General features: G+C 54.5%; 1 protein-coding gene and 1 long non-coding RNA gene across 2 annotated transcripts; one reads left to right on the top strand and one right to left on the bottom strand.

Moving 5' to 3' along the window:
- Positions 1-4,547: 4,547 nt before the first annotated feature.
- On the bottom strand, positions 4,548-6,796 carry HAND2 (heart and neural crest derivatives expressed 2). The gene is made up of 2 exons (XM_040588925.1): positions 6,222-6,796; positions 4,548-5,197 (listed from the first exon to the last, which is right to left on the bottom strand). The coding sequence occupies exons 1-2, from the start codon at positions 6,774-6,776 to the stop codon at positions 5,099-5,101; spliced, it is 654 nt and encodes a 217-aa protein (XP_040444859.1). The 5' UTR covers positions 6,777-6,796; the 3' UTR covers positions 4,548-5,098.
- An 827-nt stretch (positions 6,797-7,623) lies between these two features.
- LOC121085862 lies at positions 7,624-15,850 on the top strand. The gene is made up of 3 exons (XR_005827221.1): positions 7,624-7,830; positions 8,266-8,359; positions 13,595-15,850. It is a non-coding gene; the product is annotated as an uncharacterized LOC121085862 (long non-coding RNA).
- Positions 15,851-17,575: the final 1,725 nt, after the last annotated feature.

Below are 17,575 nucleotides of genomic sequence, written 5' to 3'. Positions count from 1 at the left end.
TCATCAAGTAAAAACTCGGTGAAAGTAAACGTGGCATGGCAAACGTGGTCTCGGGTCCCTCTGAGCCAGGGCTGCGGTGCCGGCTGTTCAGCGCTACCGTCAGCAAGCCCCAGCTCTCAATTAGCGGCGATTCATTAGGATTTAATAGCAGGTGCAAAGCCATCTCCTCGCCAGCAGCACTGCCGTTTGGGTAGAGAATCGTCTTGTTTTACAGCAGCCTGCAGCTCTCCCGGCTGGTTGTAAACCTGACTACCACTTTGGATAGCGGGGTGTCAGCGCGCCTGCGACTGCCCGCACGTAAGCGTTGCACTTTGCTTGGCTAATTTCTCCCTGCCAAGACATAAGGTGGAAATGTGCCTGGCTCGGTGTTTATTTTGGAAAGCAGCGCTGGGAGCGACTGCGCCGGGAGAAACCGGGCTGAGATAAAGCAAGCTCTGGGCCGGGGACTGGGAGGCGGGGGGGCACTGCCCGCGGAATGCACCGCTTTAGCTTTCTCAAAGTCCCAAACAGACAAATAAACAAACCACCTCGGCGGCAAACTCCAGAGGAGCCGGAGCCTCCGGCGGGGGCTCAAACCCGAGCTGTGCCGAAGAGCCCCGGGGCGGGAGCGCCGCGTCCCGCTGCACCCGCATCCCAGCTGGCGGCCGCGGCCGGGGCTGGAGCTTGGAAAGCGCCGCCGTGATTACACCCAAGTGGAGAGCAGGATGGCTCCTAGCCGTCTGATCTGACGTCAACATGTCTCTAGCTCCTCGCTGCAAGATAGAGGGAGCAGAGCCGGGGGAGGGAGGGCTCTAATCATTCCCAGATGTCTCTAATAGCAGATATAAAGACTTATATAGTGTCTGAGAATAAATTTGTAATCAATGCTCTACAATCGGGTCATCAAAGCAGCGACATTTCTGGAGGAAAATGGCGGGGGAGGGGGAGAGGAGATGGGGAAGAGGGAGACACACACCACGCTAGTTTGGAAGGGGGAGAAGGAGACACAGGGATCCCCAGAGAGGCGCTGGCCCCGCGCATCACCCGGCTTTGCTAAAATTTATGTGAATATATAATTCAGATAACAACTCTGCTTTAATCTCCATTGTACGGGACGAGCTGAAACAGCCGAACAGTAATTGGCCAATTAGAAGTAGAAAAGCTCGGAGCTCGTTTGCAAAGGCACATATTTCATAAATCCCAAATTAAAAATATATAAAACATTGATAAGCCCCTCGTTACAGCAGAGGGGATTATGTCTGCAGGCGTGCGGAATGCGTTTCCTTCCCATCGCTACTTGGAGGTTTCTTCTGGGTGTATTTGCGAGTCGCTGGGCGAGCACGTGTGAAAAAGGAGGATTAAGGTTAGGTTTCCAAGCGCAAAAGGAGGATATTTTGCTTAGAAGTTTTATTATTAACCTTCTCTCCCCCACCCCCCCAACCCGCCCCCACCTTCCCGCCCACCTTTCAAGCTCACGTTGTCTCCATGGCATCCCCTGGCCGTGTTTATATCCTCACAGTTGCCCGCGGATGTCTCAGCGCTTGTTCGAGGGGTGTCTGCGGCTTGGCCGGAGAGGCCCCGTTACACCTCTTTGACAACGATAGCAAATTAGCACTAATTTGCAATAATATTTTGACGCAGAGAAGAACTCCTGGGAACGAGGGGGTGAAATAAAACCCACAACAAAAAGCAAAACGAAGACGAAAAGTCCCACTACAGTTTATCTGCCTTTCATGCAGGAATGCTATGCACGTCCGATAGCAACGAGGGCACGTAAAAGAACGCCGAACGCAGGGGCAGGGCTGGGGGGCCCGCACGTTGCAGAGAGCCCCCCCAAACCAGCACCGCCAGGGTCCGGCCCGGCACCTCCCTGCCTCCCCGCACGCCAAAACCCCGACGAGCTCCTCAAAAGCCCCCGCTGCTATCTGTCTGCATCGGGCGCCCTCGGGGCGCCGGGAACACGCCGCCGCCCGGGAGGTCCTCGCTTCCCGACGGGGGGCGGCCGCGGCGTTTCGGGCGTGCAGCCCGGCCTGCACCCCGGTGAGCCGAGAGGGCCCTTCCCCTGGGAGGGCAGGGACACCACCGGGCGGGTTTCGTTACCATTTCTCTTCAAAGGGAGGGAAAAAATTATTATTAATATTATTATTGTTATTATTGTTATTATTATTATTACTATTATTTACTGCAGAGCAGAAAGCCTTATTCCCCCAGCCATGAAACGAGGCGACCGGCTAAAATACGAGTAAACTGGGGCCGTGAGCCCGCCTGCGGGGACAGGGCTTCACCCACCCGGCTGCGCTCCTCCGCCCCCCTGCCCTCCTCCCTTTCTTTCCCCGCACTCGCACAGCGCAGAGAAATGATGCGGGGGGGGGGGTGAGGTGGGGGGGGGGGGGGGGAAAGGCTGCCATCCCTCCTCCTATGTGCCTTTCACCTCTGAAAAAAAGCTCCCAAAAATGCTTTGGTCCCGAGGAGTTACTGGCCAGGCCACCGGGGCGGCGAGTGCGGGCGCAGCGCTCCGCCGTTATCAGGCCTGGGTTCCGCTGGCGGAGAGCTAGGGCCAGGGCACTAATATCCCCATCTACCATCAATTTACCTTCTGCTTCCCCATTTAGCTTTTAACGTCAAAACCTACATTTTTGTCGGCTCCGGCCTGTCTAGGGCTCTTGTGATTTAGCTGCGGGAATGACTGCTCCTGAGAAAATGGCAACATCCTCATTAGTGAGCAATTAAAAGACATCGTCCTGAGCGGATCCAGAGGAGCTCCCGGTTCTGAGAAATTTCAAAAATGGATAATTATTGATGGAGAAATACCGGAGAGGCGATTCTCCAGGCAGCAGGGCCGACTGCTGCCCCCGGGCCCTGCTGCGCATCCCCCGGGCGAGCTGCAGCCCAGCGACTCGGTCAAGGGAAGATGTAGTATCTACAGTGAAGCTGCCCAGGACGTACCGTTCTGCAGCCCTCGCAGCCATCCCTTGCCCCCCGCTCCCCCCCCCCCCCTTTTTTTTTTTTTTTTTTCTTCGTGCAGTAATTAAAAAAAAAAAGGGAGGAGTGGGGCTAGCGGGCAGGAGGGGAGATGCTCCAGTTTATCAGCTGGGCAACTAACAGGCAAGGAAAAGCAAACAAGGCGGGAGATTCTTCTCTCCAAGTGTTATAAACAAAGGCAAGTGTCTGTAAACACAGACCCACGCCGGAGCGCAGAGCCGGGCTGCCTGACCCGACGGGAGGGAGGGCACATCACTTTTGTCTGGTTGTTGTAACCCCGCAACCTCCCCACTGTCAGCAGGGGCAGCGAAACGGCGCAGGGGCTCCCTTATCTTTTTATGGGCAATTGCACATCTACCTACGCTCAGTGCCGGGTCTCGTCGGGAGCCACTTCCTGAGGCGCGGCGGCAGGGGAAAGCCGGCAGGTATGCAGCCCTGGACCTGGAGAGAGAGCCAGCTTGGTTTAAGTTGAGGTGATTTAAGGAAGGGTTTAAAAAACGAACCCGAATTTTATCATGGAGAAGGTGGAAAACCTTGCGCTTAAGCGGGAATCGCCCGATATACTTAGAGAAATTTCCTTACGTAAAAAGCCTTAATTTTTCTCCTTGCTGTCTACGGTACAGAGGGATGCCAGGCATTTCCCAGCGCTGAATGGTGCAGCTCGTCCCGAAATCGGCGAGCAGAAAAGCCACCGGCCTGGCAGCGGGACCTGGTGGTAGTGTCAGCGGATGGGGCGAGAGGTAACTGCGCGGGTCTAAGGGAGGAGAGATCAATCTGGGGAAGCAGATGAACGTACTAAAAAGAGGGGAGCGCAGACTGCTGCAGTTTGCAGTCAGAAAAAAAAAAGTTTTTTAAAAATAATGCTTGCTGTGGCAGACTGGAAGCATGCAACCCGGGAGAGTTTTGGGAACCACGAAGTTAATATTAAGTTCACCATAGCTCATTGTAAATCTTATGTATTCCCCCCACCCCCCCCAACCCGAGCCCCCGCAAATCCTTTGCCTTGTTTGCTCTTTCTTCCTTGACGTAAAATTACCTGCTACACAATCACTCCGAGCAGAGCCCTCCGGCTCCCTCGCCTGCCCCCGGCATCCCTCCGGGGCCGCCGCCCCCACGGGGCCGCCCCCGCCGCCCGGCCCCGCTCCGGGCTCGGCTCCCGCCGGCGCCTGGCACCGCCGCCGCCCGCGCTCCGGCGGCAAGAAAACCGCGCATCTCTGCGAGTCCTGATCCGCCAGGGTTTGCACCCTTGTCCGCTTCCCGTTAGCAGTAGGTCTCCTGCATGGAGAACACCACCACAAGGAATTCCTATTCAGCTGAACTGCCGGTTTCTGTTCAACACTCACGGGGCTGGCGAGATCCCTCCCTCGACCCCTCCTTTCACTCAGTCACTTGTTTAAAAATAAACTTAGGAGCCATCTTTATAATTTAGTTTACTTCCGAATATTTTAAATATTATGAAAAAAAGCCATAAACAACGCTGTTATTCAAAACATTTTGAGGTATAAAACATAAAAAGATTTGGATTTTCTTTTTTTCTTTTTTTTTTTTTTTTGTTTTGTAAAAAACACACACAGTGGTTTATTGAGTACTTACAACGTTTACACCTTCAATATTAATTAGATTCCACTTTTTCCCTTACGGACGGAAGTGCACATAACCAATAACTGTTGAAAACATCTTCAAATACTGAACGACCACAACAAAATTACAACACTAAATACCGAGTCAACCGAAACATTGGTGCAACTGCTTCTGTTGAAATATAACTTTATAATCCCATGAATATTTATATCCAAAAGGCCAAGTATTAAAGATACACTTCACATACACACTAATGCCAGGGAGGGATTATTATTATTTTTTTAAATCCTTTTCTATGGTTCTGTTTTCCCCGTGTGTTTTATACAGAGCAAATAACATTCACGAAAACTATTAGAGACATTACCCCTTACCAAGCTGGAGTTTCCTCTTCATATATGGAATGCTTTTTCCCTCTCCTTCAAATATCCACATTTGGGGGGGGTTGGGGGAGAAATTGCACATAAATAAACTGGACGATTCCAAATACAAAGAGTCCTCAGAGGAGAGAGAGCTCACTACCGAGACTAAGAGGACGGCTCCTCCAGTCCTGCCGTGCTCACTGCTTGAGCTCCAAAGCCCAGACATGCTGCGGCCAGCCAGTCCTCCCTTTGGTTTTCTTATCGTTGCTGCTAACTGTGCTTTTCAAGATTTCATTCTGGGGAGACAGGATGCGAGGGGGGAGAGAGAGAGAAACAGAAAGGGGGGGAGGAGAAAAAAAGGTTAGAGGTATTCCTCCCTTCCTAGGTCGCCTCTGCCCTGCCCCGAAAGGGAAAACTACGAGGAGACCCGGGCCGTCGCCGAGGCCTGCGGGCTGCAGGGGTCAAAGCGGGGCGGCCGCCGCGGCGTCCCGCCGCCCGTGGGAGCGGCCCCGCGTTGTGCGTGGCTGCCGGCGGAGGCCCAGCCCCGCTCCGCGCCGGCCCCGCCGCGGCCGGAGCCCGGAGCCTGGGGCGCGGAGGCCCGGGGAGCGGGGGGGCGCGGCGCCAGCCGTCTGCGGAGAGCTGGGCACTACGGTAAGGTCCGCGCTAAGCCATCCCCTCCCGGCCTCGGGGGGGACACGGGCACCGGCACCGCCCGGGGCGAGCCATCAGGCCTGCGGCCACCGAGCTCTGCGGGAACGTCGCCCGAGCGCGCCGTGGGGCCTACATGGAACCGGGCTTGCGCTGCCCCGCCGGAGCCGCTTCTCCCGCTGGAAGTGTGCAAGGTTCAAGTGCAGAGTGCAGGGGCAGGAAAGCGCCGCGCCGCCAGCCTGCTGCTTGCCGAGGGTTTAAACCCGGGCTGGGCTCAGCAGGTAATCGCGCCTGCAGCCTTCTGCTAAGGAGAGCACAGGCTTGCCTCCGGCGGGATCGCGGTTTGGGATCCAGGACAAGCCTTAGCCCGGGAACGGACCCCCCGGGGGGCCCTAACGTGACCGCTGCTCCCCCGCGGCCGTTCGCAGCCGCCGGGCCGGATCCGGGCGCCCTACGAGAGCCGGCGGCCGCCCGGGGCTGTGCCCTGTCCCGCTTTCGGCCCCCACGTGTGGCCCAGGGGCGGGTGGGACCGAGGTGTCCCCCAAGGACATCACCCGGCGACCCGACACGGCCGAGTGTGGTGATGGGACGCCGGCGGGCGGCTGAGCAGCCTTCCCTCTGCAGCCCTCCCGCCCCGTGCCGTCCCGTCCCGTCCCGTCCCGCAGCACTGACCAGCTCTTTCTTCCTCTTCTCCTCCTTCACGTCTGTCTTCTTGATCTCTGCCTTGAAGGCCTCCGCCTCCCCGTTCTGGTCGTCCTTCGCCAGCAGGTCCATGAGGTAGGCGATGTAGCTGGTGGCCAGGCGGAGGGTTTTGATCTTGGAGAGCTTGGTGTCGGCGGGCACGTTGGGGATGCACTCCCGCAGCTCCGCGAAGGCGCTGTTGATGCTCTGAGTCCTGCGCCGCTCCTTGCGGTTCGCCGTGCCCCTGCGCTTCACCGGCCGGGGCCCCCCGAGCCCGGGCGGGCCGTTCCCGGGAGGCACCCCCCCGTAATGGGAGTGGTCCATGCCCGGCGCCCCGTTGGCGTACTCGGGGCTGTAGGACAGAGCCATACTGTAGTCGGGGGGGGACATCTCCGGGTGGCTGCTGATGAGCCAGCCGTGGAAGTAGGGGTTCTCCTCGTGGCCGCAGCGGGTGGCGGCGGCGGCGGCGGCGGCGGCAGCGGCGGCGAAAGGGTAGCCCTCATGGTGCACCACCGGGTGGTGGGGGAAGCCGCCCACTAGACTCATCCCCGCTCCCTAGCGCACCCCACCCCGCCCCCCCCGGGCCCCAAAACAAAGATTTCCCCTCCCCACCCGCCCCCCACCCCCCGCCGCACCGGCGGGAGATGCTCCCCGCCGCTCACCCCTCAGCACTGCCCCGCCGCCCGCTGCCTCTCCATAGGGCGCTGCTGAAGAGTCCCCGCGGGTGCCCAAGCGATCCCCCCCTCCCCAGGCGCCGCCGCCGCCGCTCATGCGTTGTGCCTCCACCTCCTCCTCCTCCTCCTCGCCCGGGGCCGGGTCTTCGAGGAAGCGCGCACAGGAAAAAAAAAAAAAAAGCTATGGAGAGAAGTCGACCAAAACAAAATGGCTTGGCTTCCCAGCCCGGGATCTTCCTCGCCTCTTGCTTCCCTCCGTTCTCGCCAAGTTCGCCGCGGCCCGGCCGGGTGGTACTTACACGCGGCCCCCCTCCATGCGCCCCCGGCTCGGGGCGGGCGGGCGGGCGGCGCTCCCCTCTGCCCTGCGCGGCGGCGGCCGGGCCGTCAGCGCCGGGCGGGCGCGGGCATCCCTGCCCGCCGCGCCGCGGGGGTCAGCGCCCCGGCGCTCCTCTGGGGCATCCGCGCCGCTCGGCCGGGCGCGGCGGCGGGCGGCGGCGGCGGCGGCGGGGCTCGGCGCGGCGCGGGGCACTGGCAGGGCTCCCCGGCACGATCTCCATGTACAGCTACATGTTTAGGGCCGCTCGGGTTAATATATGTCGTCAGAAGCGGCGGCCGCCAATGGCTGGCGGCGGGGGCGGGGCCCGCCGCCCTCCGCAATAAAACTTTTTGATGTTCGCTCTGCTAATTGCCGAGCTCCTCTTTTAGGATTGGCTGCCCCTCCGCATCCATAATGTAATTAAAACAAGGGGGGGAAAATTATCATGGAGGCAGAGGTTAATGCAAGTGTTTAGCAGATGCCTTACTGTAAAATCTGCATCAAAAAAAAAAAAATATTCCAAAACCCAATCCGCCCCCCCAAACCCAAACCAAAACAACAACAAGCAAAAAAACGACAAAATAAAAAATATCGGATAATCTCAAACCAGGTATAGTATGGATCCGAGGAACTTCTTGGCAAAAAAAATCTGTGTGAGAGCTTGATAGGCTCCCAGGTCGCCTTTACCGAGTGCTTTGTGCCGGTCCGGTAGAGGAACACACACAACCATCTTCAGAGGCACTTTTTCGATGGCTCGGCCGTGACGGGCATTGCCCCAGCAACGCGCCGGCTTATACGTTTATTGCTGGTTCATATACACAAAGAGATCAGTGGTTCCCGTGAGGAGGGAGCCGAAGTCCCTCTGCCTCCTCGTCTGTCACCCGGCTGGCGACCCAAGTTAGCGAAGGCTGGCTCCGGCTTCGCGGCTTCTGGCTTACCGAGGGAGTGGAGAGCTCAGGGGGTTGGCCGGGGACGGTATTTTCTTCCAGAAAGAATTGCTCTGAGACACTAACGGTAAACCCGGCTTTAACTGATTCTTTTTCAGCTTGCTGCCGGCGCCTACGCATCTCGACCAGGGTGCACCCGAATGACTTATGCTCCTGAAATCAGTTTCATGCTTGTTTAATTGGCCTGATCGGGTAAGTAACCGAATATTTTTTACAGCATGTTCAGAGCTAATTTTCTAGCTTTTACTAACAAATGTATAAATATTTCGCCGCATTCCTGCTTCTGCAATAAAAAAGACCAGCATCTGCGGAAAGCAGGTTTAGTTATCGAAAGGGAATAGTTAAATGCTTGTTTAACGGCCAGGCCAGGAGGAAATCTCCCGTAGCTATTGAGGTGTTTTGCTTTGGTAAGCTTGAAAACACTACAAAAGGAAAATGGATCTCAGGCTGTAATTCATGGATAACTTGGAGGCGAGGCGAATTGTTGTCATCTTCAAACGGAACCAAGCGTTACTAAATAGCTGCGAAATATCAAATACCCACCCTTCTGTGTGTTGGCTGACGGCTAGGCTGATTCGGCGTATATTACAATGCAATCCTACAATATAGGCAGTGTGGAAAACTGTGTCAACAGGAGCTGAGAGGTCATAAATTAAAGAAAGAGAAAGATAGAGATGGAGGAGTCTGTGAAAGGAGGCAGCAAGAACTGCAAGTCCAGTTTCTGGAGCAGCTCAGCGCGCTCTCCGGCCCCGCTGCAAATGCGGTGGGGATGCCTTGGGGGGAAGCGTTGGGGCGGGGGGTGGAGGGGGGGGGGGGGATGGGAGAAGGAGAAAAAGCTTCTCTGTGGGGAACCAACTCAACGCCTGGGGAGAGGAGACGACCTGAGCCCGAGCGGTCCCGGTGCGGAGAAGGGCTGTCGACGGGCTCGCCCTCGGAGGTGCCACCGGGCGTGGGGGCTTGCTGGGGCCAGGGGGGAGGGGGGGGCTTTGCGGGTGGGTCTGCGGGCTCTCAGCGGGGAAAGCTCTGCGGGGAGGTGGCAGCCCGCGGGTGAGGCCGCCCGCCGAGGAGCAGCCCGACGTGGTACCGGGGAGCTGGCGGGCTCCGGCGGGGAGGTGCCGCAGGCGAGGCTGGGCGCCGGCCCCGCGTTCCGGCAGGGCGGGAGTGCAGAGCTGCACCCGGCGAGGGTACGTGCACGGGGAAGAGAAACGCAGGCGTACGCCGATATAAGTATATACACATATGCCTGTGCGTCTGGGTGTAAACTGAGTACCGAAGTGAAAAACTAGTCCAGATGTAGAACTGATGTATATACACACTCATCCTAGATGTACACATACAAGCGTATAACTCAGATGACTGGTGGATATCTGTACATATAGATGCACACGCACACATGTATATATTGTATTTCCCTAAGGAAATAACGCTTCTCCGGTGAGGATTTTTAAATTTAAGGGAGGCCATGGGCATACGCTGCAGGCAGAGCCCTGGGGTGGCCAGGCAGCGCGCCCCTGCCGCTCGGAGTGCGATGTCTGCAGGGCGCAGGCTGCAAATCCACCCAGTTTCTGCAGCGGTTCTCCAGTTTTATTCTGCTGCGATGTTTTTCTTGATGCGAAGAAGAAGAGGGCATTGTCAGGGCCGGGAAGGTATATTGGCTTGCAAACTGGGTTGTGTTTCTTTGCGCTCTCCTTATTTGTGTAGGAGCTTTCCAATATACTGCAGGCTGGACTGCAACTGTGACAGCCTCTGTGGCAAGCCGCTATGGTCACTCCGATAACATCTCCAATGATGAAGGAAACGGAAAACATGAGGCATAGAAAAAGTAATAAAAGATACAGGAGATATCGATCAGAACACCAGTCTCCAAAGCTAGCATCATTATTGCTTAATTAGCTTTGGAGAAAGAGGGTCTCTAGATAAAGCACCCAGCAGGATCTTTTATATAAAAGATATATATATGTTGGGGTTTTTTTTCATTCTATCCCCCAGCAGTTGTATGTGCGTTTTATAAAGCGAGTTTTAGAACAAATGCAGCTCTTGTGTCCTCCCTCAGCTTTTAACTGCTCAGACCGCCCGATCAGGGGTTATAGCCTTTTCTGTTTGATCAACGCTTTGGAAACCTCTGCAGCCCAAACTACCTTTCCCAAGACTGGGCTAAAAAGCGCCAGCGTTTTGCCGAACTTCAATTTATTGATTTGATTAGATTCCCCCCCCCCCGCCCCCCCCCCCCCGCACAAACAATTTGCTTAAGAAAAAGAAAAAAAGAAAAAAAAGCTCTAGCCTTATGTCAGTTATTTCCTTGCCAAAATGGTTGCATGTTAGGCGACGATTCATCTGGGCTCTGCTGCCAGACAGGATTTTTCTAGCTCGCTGTACTTAAGAAATTTTGGTGGCGATTGTACCGAGGTTTTCCCTTTTCCTCTCTCCCAGCCTTTTTCTTTTCTTTTTTTTTATTATTATTTTTTTAAATTTTATTTTATTTTGTCGGATGCGTGGGGCCGTATCGTTGCTTTCGCCCCGCAGTTGTCGCCTCTCCAGCACGACAGCCCTCCGCGGCGCTGAGAGGGAGGAGGGGGCTGCCCTTGTCCCGGCGGGTGCCCCGCGGCGCCCGGGGAGCGGGCGGCAGGAGTCCCCGGAGCGGGGCGGCGCCGGGGGGCGGCGGGCAGGGGCCCGCCACGCGGAGCCAGCTCCGGCCGCGCCACCGGGGCCACCCGCTGCCCTGCCCCGCCGCTCAGCCGCCGCCGGGCCGCTTATCGCCAGGCCACTTCTCTCCTCCGGGCCAAGGGTAGGGTGGGATTGGGGATAACAAAACAATAGAGCTGTGCTCCCGCCCCCCTCCCCAGCCAGGGCTTGTGTGAATTAAGCTAAATTGCAAATTAAGCTAATTTTTCCGAATCGGTCGAAACCGTATGGAAGCGGGGAAGAGGTGCCGACGCTGGGTGGTCGGAAAGCCACATCTGCTGGGGACTCTCGGGCTGGCTGGCTGGGAGAGCTGCAGGCACACCCGACCGGGCCTTTTAATGAGCAGGCCAGGGGCATGAGACTCGCTCATTCGTTTGCCCCTTCGCTGCACGTTTTTTTTTTTTTTTTTTTTCCCCCGAAGAGCGTCCGATACTCCCGGAGCGATTTTGGGGGCAGCGGAGGGAGCGGCAGATCCGGGCTCTGCGGTGCCCGGTACTGAGCTCAGCGCCACGGCCCGCTCCGTGCAGCAGCGCCGGGTCCCCCCTTCCCTCCGGGGTTTTCATTAAAGCAAAGAAACAACCACACTGGCAAAAGCACCTGAAGGGCACCCCGTGTGCATGTGAAGCGCAGCCCCGGCGGGGCGGTCACCCCGACGGCTTTCCTCGCCGGCAGCCCCTGAGCTCCCGGGGGTGCGCGGCCGGGGGCAGCGACTGCGGGGTGCCTCTCCTTCCTCCTCCTGCCCGGCCGCCCACCACAGCGCTCAGCCACCCGGTGCACGGCGTGAGAAGTCGAGAAGCGTTTGAATTTATAGAGTGCATGATGTCATTGACCCAGCACCAAACGTATCGGAAAGGGGTATCGTTCTTGGATGGACCTGGGGACGCCGAGCAGCCTGTTTCCCAGGGATGCGCCGCATCCTATCACTGGGCCGTCGCTTAGGAGTTCGTGAAAGAACATAAACCCGCCAGAAAATGGATTTTTGTAAAGCGACACCGGAGAAATATCATTTGCAGGTCAACCTGTCAGTGCGGGTTAATGAAAAGGACTTGTGCCTAATAGGCCTACTTACACCCTCCCTTGCGCTCGCAGAACCTGGATTCCAGCGTCCAGGGCAGAGGGCAGAATCGGGCCCAGCAGGCCCGCATTAATTGCTGCCATTGGAGGTGGAGGAACCCTGGTTTACGTTACTATTGTCGGTAATGAACACCTACATATTTCAGGCATGATAATCTCGCAGCCGTTGTGTGTGTGTATATATATATATATATATAAAAGCAGGGACGAGAAAACCCCAAGACACTGACCATTTTGTACGTCGGTAAGCACGGGACCCTACGCGTTTTAACACTGCATGTGTAAGCAATTATTCGAGGATTGCTTATATTTGTGATCGAGGGTCCAGAGTTGTGTTTAGACCCTAGACAGGAGTCACAGAAAGAAAGAAACCCCAACAAACCCACAACGAACTCCATCCAAGACCCCTTCTTTGTCAGAAGAACAATAATAAAGACCTTATAAAATTCTGCAGTGAATGCGCGATGTGTCTCTTTTTATTGGGTTTGTCATATATGTATCCCTATACATATACATGTGTAAACACGCTCATGCATGTATACAGATGAGCAAACATTTTTTTCACATAATGTTGTTTGCATTCCAGGGGAAGAGCATCTTAAGCCGTTCTTGAGCTCGGCGCTAATGAAATAACTCACGAATATAATCGTCTTCTTTAATGAATACTTTGTCCTCCAGCATCTGAAGTTCAGGCGTTGGAGGAAGCAGAGGTTAGGCTGGCATCGTTTTGGGTTTAGGGTAAGAAAAATCAACAGTTCTATTGCCATTCTTCATGGAAAGTCTCCATTTAACAAGGCTGGGGTTTAAGCAGCATTCATAGATCAAAGGTAACCTCGCTTGGCTCAAAAAAAAAAAAAAAAAATCCCACCATCCCACCGGAGCAGTGACGATTAACTGCAATTTCACCCTAACTGCACACTCCGAAATGTGGGTGTCGTCCTGCCGGTGCCCCCCGCGCCGTCTACCTGCTGCACGGCACCCCGCTCCTGCTTGCCCGGGACCAGCTGAAGCCCATGGGCTCCTCTTAAAACCCAGCAGCCAACTCCTGCAAATGTCGGCTGCACACTTGTTGGAAGCATCAGCCCTGTACCGCAATTCCTATATGCGTATCTCGGTGTAATTGATCTGGCTGAGTGAGGTCTTTTTGGTAATTTGGATACACCAAGTCTCCAGTTAATGACATATAATCAGCCTTTAGGTCACTTGGTCATTCTCTTATTACAAACCCCTCCTGCTCTCTCTGATCTCCTTTCAAACTAAATTTCACACAAACAAATAAAGCAAGACAGGGACAAGTCCTTAAAATACAAGAGAGAAATATTGGAGAAATGCTCGTGGGGAACTATAAACATTTTTAAAAGAAAACCCGAAAAGATAGGAAAGAACATCTTATCGAGAAAGAGAGCATTGTGTACAAAACACGGAGGGGAAAACGGTCTGGCTTCTGTTAAAAATGACATAAAATTAAAATAAAAATAATTACAAACAGAAATGGCATAACATAAACATTTCGCGTTTCCACGGATCGGTTGTATCATCTGTAAGAACAAATTACAGTCCGGCCGCGCATTTCTAGTAAAGCCTTCTGCCTTCTGTTTATTTGCTTCGCTTTAGCCGGCAAAAACTAAACTAAAATAATAATTAAAAAATCGTCTTTGCTCTTCTTTTCAGGAAAGCAACTGAAAAGCCGGAAAACGGAGACCTGAGTGTCACACATCTCCTCAGACCTGCTGGGAAACGGAGCCGTGGCCAAAACGTTGGGTGTAAATGCGACAAAAAAAACCCCAAACACACACAACCAAAAAACCAAACCAAAAACCAACAAAAAAGAAAACACCAAAACCATATTTTACACCACTGTGCGGAACATATTTTACTAAGTCAGCACTTTGTTTTTCTGCTTTTCATGTTTTCTTCCCGCTAGGAAGAGACAATGCTCCCTTTTTATTAGGTATTCCCTAAAAGGTTATTTTGATCTCCGTCCAGGTATATGTATATTTATAGGCAGGCACATACGGTTCAAGGGGGAGGCTGGCGGCGAGGCGGGCGCGGAGGCGGGAGCGGTGGCCGGCGAGCGGGGCCAGCAGCCGTGCCGGGGGGGAGCCCGGAGCCCCGCGGGCTGCGGGCAGCTCGTGGCGAAAGCGAGCCCCGTTTTTCGGAACTCGAGTTGATTTATAAAATCGAGAGGTGGTGGTGGTGGTGGTGTAATTTCATTAGCGTACAAGTATTAGCGCTCCGAGGAAGAAACCTGGAAGAGGACTGCGATCTATTCTCCCTTACAGGCATTAGCACCTTTCAAAATATTATCAACATGTGTTTTACCAAAGATCTCATTTGTATTTAATACGGGATTCAGACAGGCGCTAATTGAGCACGTAAGCACGTGGGGGGTTGAGAGAATGAGTGCCGGGCCAGGCTGACACAGCACGGGGGACGGAGCGGTGGATACATGGCAGAGGGTGTCAGAAGGCCCCAGCGCAGGGCGTGCTGATGTGACACATCTTGTTACTTGTTCTCTACATTCCCGGTCTTTCCAGCATTTCTGAGCTCCCCCCGCTCCCTTTTTTCTTTTTTTTTTCCAGCCCCCCCTTGAGCCGCTGGGCTGAAGCATTAGCCCGTAGCCACCCGACGATCCGATCCGGTAAATCAAGGGGCGGTGGGCGGCAGGGCCCCGACGCCGCGATCCCGTCGGAGCGCACGCCCGGGGGCACCGGCCACCCCCGCCGGGAGAGGCCGGGGATGCTCAGCCCTGCTCCGGCACTGCCCCCGACGGGGCCCGCCGCCACCCCTGCCGCTGGCCGGGGGTCGAAATGCCGAAGGCCGAGGGGGAGGAGGTGGCCCCCGCTGCCCACCGCGCCTCCCGGGGGAGGGCGGCCCCGCACCCGGGAGGCACCCCGCTGGGCTGGGGGCGGCTTGGAAAGGGTTAAGCGCTTCCCCTCCTCCTCCCGGAGCCCCCTGAATGCCGCTGCTTTCCTCTAGAGGTCTCATTAGGGAAACCCTAACTGCTATTTTCAACGTTTCCTCAATCAAGCGCCTTTAAATAGAGCTCCACAAACAAATTGGCGGCAAAAAGCGCAGATCTTGTCACGGGCGAGGCCGATCCAGTATTTCACCCTTGTTTGCTTTGTAATTACGGCCTGGCTGGCGGCTACCTGCCCCCCGGGCCAGCTCGCCCTGCCGCCCCCGCCCCCGCCCGCACGGCCCCGCGGACACCTCTCCCGGGGCCGGGCCGGGGGCACGGCGGAGCCACCGGGCGAAGGAATCTTCGGGCCAAGAGAAAAAACCGAAGTACAAGCAGACTCTCCCCGCCCAAACGCTGCCCCAGGTTTTCGCAACGCTGCTCTGAGGCCACGAGCTTCTCAGCACGACAGATTTCCTCCAGCCCCCCCCGGGTCCCCCCCGGGTCCCCGGGATCAGGCGGGCGTCCCGCCCGGCCCCGCGCAGGGCGCGCCCGGCCGCCCGTTGGCTTTGCGGGCTTCGCTCCCCCCTCTCTGTTAAACCGCTCCTATGATTTGTTATATTTTCCACAGCTGCTTATTCTTGTTTGACTGTTGTACAAAGCCGCTTTAAATCTTCGGCAGGAAGAATAAAAGTTAAAACTGCTTGGACGGGTTCCGACAGGCTGCCGGGCGGGTGCGGGTCCGTCGCGGTCCCTGCGGAATGACCCCCCTGCACACGCCGCGTCCCGATAAGCCCCGCTACTGCTGCTCGGGGCAGCGATCCGCCCGCTAGTATCAACAACAACAGGAGTTAATTCAATTATGTCCGAAAGCAGGGGTGTAACAGAGGGAAACTCTGGCGTTTATGAACTAAGCTGCTATATTTGCTTTGCTATAAACCGACGAGAATATTTTATGATGGAGGGGAATGGTACAACACAAAAGGGAAATATGACAATAAATCTCTTTTTATGGATTCTCTCTAGCAGCAAAACACAAGGATTCAACGGTTTTACGACTCAACTATTTTGCAGGTACAACTAAAGACACCTACATAGAAAAGAATACCCAGTACCCCTCCCCTTCCAGCTTTCTTCTCCACCCAACCCCCCCCCCCCCCCCCCCCCCCCCCCCCCCCCCGCCCCGAGTCGGGGAGACCCAGCTCTGTCCCCCCCAGTTCAGCAATGGAACTCCCTGTGACTTCCATGGGAGCAGTGCTGGCACAGGAGTTCACATCTGACCACTGCAGGGACACACTTCTATTATTTATGGTGCCACTGCCACTTCCCTGTCATAGTTTACCGATATACAGAACTTTCAGTCAGAAGTAAAGCTCCACCATCCACCTCATAATGAGCACATTGGGTTATTTTCTTGCTAGTTACTCCAAGACTATTAATGTTTCAGAGCATCTACCCATGCGTGGAGCTAAATTACAGCTGTAGTTTTGCAGGGACAGTTTTTTAGATTTGAGTGCTAAAATAAAGATAGGACGATTCAGAGGGATGATTTTGAAGTGGCAAAGGGTCTAAGGTTCCTTGAAGTAAGTGCAGGTTCAGCATATTAATCTCTTTGAGGATTTAAAGCCTGGATACTTCTGGAAACCAAAGTACACAGCTTTCTGCATCTTGATACTTTTAAAAATCTGCCTTATGGAAAATATATTTTTTCAGAGTCATATTCCACTGTAAACCAGCATTCATATACGTCCTCAAACTGTTTTATTTAATGCAAACATATCTGAGTCTAAGGTGCTAGGCATGTTTTGTTACCTATCTCCATGCCTTGTTTTGGTCCTTTCTTATTTTCAGGTCCTGATAATTGCTTATCCTGAGCACCCAAATCCGGGTCTAGGTTACCTAGTGAGCCGGGAGTAGCTGGTAGGTCTGGTGGTTTGCTGCTGGGCTACAGTCACTTGGAATTGCAGTGCTTGAAACAACTGCTTCGCATATCATCTCACAGTGCAGTGCTTTTCCTACCTCAGCACACACACATGCGTGCAGCATGGCTCTTTAAGCGCCTGGTCCCTGTGAAGTCTAGCAGCTATGAAAGCAGAAAGCAGAGGTAGCATAGGCAGTCAAACATATTCTTTCAAAATCAAGACCTTTCCGTTAAAAATTTTCTCATCTATATTGCTAAATGAAAGTCACACTGCCTTTTTTCAATTGCTTTTTTTTGGAACAGAACAGGCAGTTGAATGCAGGGCCCTGATTTTATTAAGAAAGGTTGTAGAATGACCAGTTCAGATATGTCAACCCTAACCATGTGTGAAACAACACCTACAAAACCTACCCATGGGAAAAAGATCACAAAACCTCCAGACACAGACCTCATGAGTATGAGCTGTGGTACTTAAGCCAACTGCTCATCAGAGTGGCACCTATTTGTATGAATTCAAGTTATGCACGTGCCTACTGTTAATGGAAACAACTTGTATGTACTTAGACTAGCTCATATACCATTACCAGCCTTGCATAGGAAGGCGGAGCGCAGTGCAGTCTGATTTTACTCTGTTTGTCACTAAGCAAAGTCTCCTGGACTGGGTGAGCTGTATGCTACTGCACTAAAGCACTGCAAGCACTGTTTTACTGCCACATTAAGGACCTCTACACTAGACTGCAGTCTGCAACAGGCAAAGTAGTGGGAAATGTGAGTACTGTACATACGTACATCTTTGCTTACCTAGAGGTCAGGGGCTCTGCCCTGCATACCC

The sequence above is a fragment of the Falco naumanni genome, chromosome 1 (assembly GCF_017639655.2).
Source record: "Falco naumanni isolate bFalNau1 chromosome 1, bFalNau1.pat, whole genome shotgun sequence".
NCBI lineage: Eukaryota > Metazoa > Chordata > Aves > Falconiformes > Falconidae > Falco > Falco naumanni.
The sequence above is the reverse complement of the archived record's forward strand: the minus strand, read 5'-3'. Positions and strand labels throughout refer to the sequence as shown.

Excerpts from the sequence above, each read along its gene's own strand:
- HAND2 (XM_040588925.1), bottom strand. The coding sequence starts at position 6,776 with ATGAGTCTAGTGGGCGGCTTCCCCCACCACCCGGTGGTGCACCATGAG. Across the intron at positions 5,198-6,221 it reads AGAAGAGGAAGAAAGAGCTG|AATGAAATCTTGAAAAGCAC; the intron begins GTCAGTGCTGCG and ends CTGTCTCCCCAG.